At 47.5% G+C, this 4,080-nt stretch overlaps 1 protein-coding gene across 1 annotated transcript; it reads left to right on the plus strand.

Moving 5' to 3' along the window:
• The first annotated feature begins 2,609 nt into the window (after nt 1-2,609).
• Nucleotides 2,610-3,854, plus strand: LOC149819716 (F-box/kelch-repeat protein At5g26960-like). Its single transcript, XM_089983473.1, has one exon. The coding sequence runs from the start codon at nt 2,610-2,612 to the stop codon at nt 3,852-3,854; it is 1,245 nt and encodes a 414-aa protein (XP_089839599.1).
• The last annotated feature ends 226 nt before the right edge of the window (nt 3,855-4,080 follow it).

Below are 4,080 nucleotides of genomic sequence, written 5' to 3' on the forward strand. Positions count from 1 at the left end.
CCTCATCCGCCAGCAGGATTCGATCTTAGGCCTTCAGCTTGACATATAACCTTGTTGATTGCAGGGGGGCCGGGGCCGGGGGCGGCGCACAACAAACTTCTTAAAGAATTTTTTTTATCCAAAAAATCAATTTCCTGCCTCTTTTGCTCCACTTGGTTAATTTTGACCATGGTCAATTTTGACGCTTGGGTTGTGCACCACAGCTTGGCTAGCTCGGTTTTGTTAAATAGTACAATAATCAAATTTCAAGGCTCCATCGAGCCCAAAGTAGGCTAGGGTTTGGTAAATTGTGCCTAAGTGGGGTTTTGGTCCTACTCCTACCATGCCATGATTTCTAGGACATTGGGTCACATGGAAAGAAGTAAAATTTTGATCCTTTTCCCTTCTTTTGTTTGTGTTGTGGTCCTTGTGGAGGGGAGAAGTGTGTGTGTGAGAGAGAGAGAGAGAGAGTGTGAGAGGGGGGGAAAGGGAAGGTCACATGGTCTGCTGCATATCTTTGAGAGTAGCGTGCTGTGCTTTTGTCTACTTCTGCTCTCGGTTTTTCACGGATTTATTATTTGTTAAAAAAAGACAAATTTTATTGCCCAAAAAATAAATGAAAAATCGGGGTCGGACCGTCGGAGCATGCAACGCGACAAATAAAGGGTTCGCTTGTCAGTATTTCATGAAGGACAGATCCAGACCGTACACGTTTCCGTCCTGACCGGGGCCCGTGACAGAGAAGGTAAGGAGATCTGCTTTCGCGTGCCCGATTTAAATGACGTCAATACCCTTCAAAAGTCAATGACTGTAATACCCCTGAGACTTTGTTGCCTCTCGTTTAGGCGGACCGTTTGAATTTTTGGGTAGAGGGATGATCAGATCCGGATCCGGTAATGATGCGCAAATATCGGTCTCGGGAAAATTTTTGATCAAAAAAGAGGAAAAAGAAAATCTTGTTGAGGAAATCATTGCAATATATTCGAAATTTTTTATTTCCTCAGGATCATTTTGGCAAAATAATATATGTAAATTACATGTTCGTAAAAATTATAGAAAATACAAAACAAAAATAGTAAATTTTTTCATGTCACTAATATCAGGATGAAATTTGATAATTTTATAATAAGAAAAATTTAAATGCATCACTGCTTAGATCTATGTTATAATTGAGATATCAACAACAACAATAAGGAAAAGGTTTGAATAGAGGAATCCAGAGCATTTTGTGATTTCAGATGTGTTGTTTTCAGCAAAGAGGGTGACTCATTATTTCGATGAATTATTTCTTGTAGCAAAAAAAAAATTCTGTAAACACTTATTCGAAATCTCACTTATCAAATTCTAGTGTGAAAGAATTGTCCATGATGAAATATGAAGAATTGACTATGACATATCTGACCCATGCGTAATATTATAAAACAAATATATACAAATTGTGACTGCTACTCTAAGTATTCGCAAATGAGTTTAAAAAAATATCTAAAAATATGAAATTTATATATTTGTACCATGCGGAAGTAAGGAACCATTGAAGTTTTTATTTTTTAATTTTGGATTGGAGATAGGAAAACCATATACCATATCCTCTTGTTGAGAGCTTATTGGATATGGAAGGACTAGGTCTAGCTAGATGGTAATTGGCTAGTCAGATGATCAACCAAATAATAAATTCACAAGGGGTGCAAGCTGTATGGGTTGGGGTTATACATGGTAAGTAGAAGTCCATCATGTCAGATTTTGTGGATATTACATTCCCTTAATAGGATGATCAAATCAGTGTTATTAGTATGAACATCAAATCAAAGATCTGAAAAAGGAATTGCAATCCAAATTAGAGATCAATTTGGGTCCAATTTGGTTGCGAGATTTACACGTGCACTCACTTGACCGACCTCCATTTTTCCACGGCAGCACTGGACCGACCTCCATTTTTCCTTTGTCCAGATCCGCAATATGACACATCTATATGCATATTGGGACGGGTCTATCAAAACTAGGGATGTCAATGGATCATATTTTATCTGATACCCTAACGAATCCAAGTTCATTTAGTCAAACCGAAACCATATCCGATTGGTATTGTTTTGGTTTTTTCTCCACCGAACCCAACGGATATGCAGATTTGATTAATATCTGAATCTCATTATGTGTAAAAAAACAGTTTTTTATGAGTTTTTCACCATCCAATTTCAAATCCATATTGGTTTAGGCAACATCCGATTAGTTGGATCAGGTATTAACCATATTTGATCCGAATCCAAACTGTTTACATCCCTAATCGAAACTCATTTTTACGTACACCCTTATAAAGACCTTTAGCCCCATGCCCCGACTTTAACTGATACACTCTGACTGTTTCCGGGTCCGGATCCAACTATGCGAATCATCATCTGTAACCTCAGGGATATGATTGCTATTTTCTAAATTAAGAAAGGTATTACCGGCAATTAATTCGTTATTGTTTCTTTAAAATTCCGTTATTTTTTACACACAGAGATTCGAGGTGGGTTTTTCTCCCTCGCCCCTCCTTCCCGGAAAATCACCGCTCGAAGGTTTTCCCGAAGATTTCCGGACGAACCCGAGATTCCGTTCAACGGAAATCTCCATTGCGTCGCTCAACATCGCAAATGACGTGTAACAGATCGGACAGATCCGGTGGCCGCCGGCTCACCTGGCTGGTGAAATCATGCTGGCCGGACACCTTGCCCGAGGCCCACCGGAAATTCGCGCATTTCCCGCCGGATAACCACCATCCCTCCTCCATCTACGTCCTCCCCGACGACCTCCTAACCGAGTGCCTCTCCCGCCTCTCCTCCTCCTCCCTCCGCCCGGCGTCCCTCGTCTGCCGTAAGTGGGCCGAGACTCTAGCCTCTCCGGCCTTTTATGACTACCGGCGCCGCCTTGGCGGCCTCCGACACATCCTCGCGGCGTTCTCCACCGGCCCTTCCGGCATCCTCCCGGCCACCCTCCCTCTATCCGCCCCCTCCGATTGGTCCCCCGCCCGCCCGCTCCCCGTCTCAGGCCTCACCCTCTCCCACCTCGCCGTCGTCGGCCGGGAGATCTACCTCCTGGGCCGGACTCCCTCCGCCGCCGCCGTCACCCTCCGGTACGACCCGTGGTCCGGATCCGTCTCGTGCCGATCCGCGATGCGCCAACCCCGGAAGCGTTTCGCCGCCTCCTTCGTCGCCGGGAAGCTCTACGTCGCCGGCGGAGCCGTCCGCACTCCCGGCGGTGGCCGCGAACCGGTGAACTCCGTGGAGGAATACGACCCGGAAACCGACATGTGGCGAGACGTATCGGTTTCAGCAACGTCACGGTACGGATGCCAGGGCGCGTCGGTCGGGGCCCTCTTCTTCGTGCTCGGTGGAGTGAGGATCGTGGGGTCCGCGGGTCCCAGGAGGAGGGAAGGCTACGTGTACGAATCAACGATGGACACGTTCGACGCCGTCTCGATGACGTGGCGGAGGAGGCGCGCGGTGGTCCCCATCGGGGGCTGCGTGGTGGCGTCATGTGGGGCCGGGGCCTTCGTCTACGTACTGGCTAGCCACGCCGTGGGCGTGTCATTCTGGCGGTACGACTCGAGGAAGGACGAGTGGCGGAGGGAGCCCAACCCGGCGCTGGCGGAGGGCGTGGCGCCACCGGTTCGGGTAGACAATGCTGTCCGCTTTGCCCTCATCTCGGCCTGGAACCGGGTGGTGCTCGTCCAGACCGGCGGGAGCATCGACGACCTGTGGCGCCGGAGCGGCCGGGGTGGCCGTGGTTCACCAGAAGGCCTGGTCCTCGTCTACGACTGCGAGGCTGGTGAGTGGAGCCGCGCACCGGACCTGCCGGCCGCGGTCAAAGGCGCGGTTTGCGGGTGCGTGTACTGTTGAGTGAAGGACAGCTATGATTTTGGTGTTCAAATGTTTTTATTTTTTATTAAGACAAGGTTCATGGGAATTTTTCTTTTGTTTATTGATTGGATGTGGTTCTAATTGTTGTTTATTCGGGTGCGGATCGGATCTAGCTGGCTTCGGCTTTCCTTTGATTTGGGGATGAATGGTCCTGATTGAAAGTTGGTGTGTATCTTCTGTTGGGTAGTGGATCTGTGCTGTAGCT

The sequence above is a fragment of the Nuphar pumila genome, chromosome 12 (assembly GCF_984573655.1).
Source record: "Nuphar pumila chromosome 12, dmNupPumi1.hap1.1, whole genome shotgun sequence".
Lineage (NCBI taxonomy): Eukaryota > Viridiplantae > Streptophyta > Magnoliopsida > Nymphaeales > Nymphaeaceae > Nuphar > Nuphar pumila.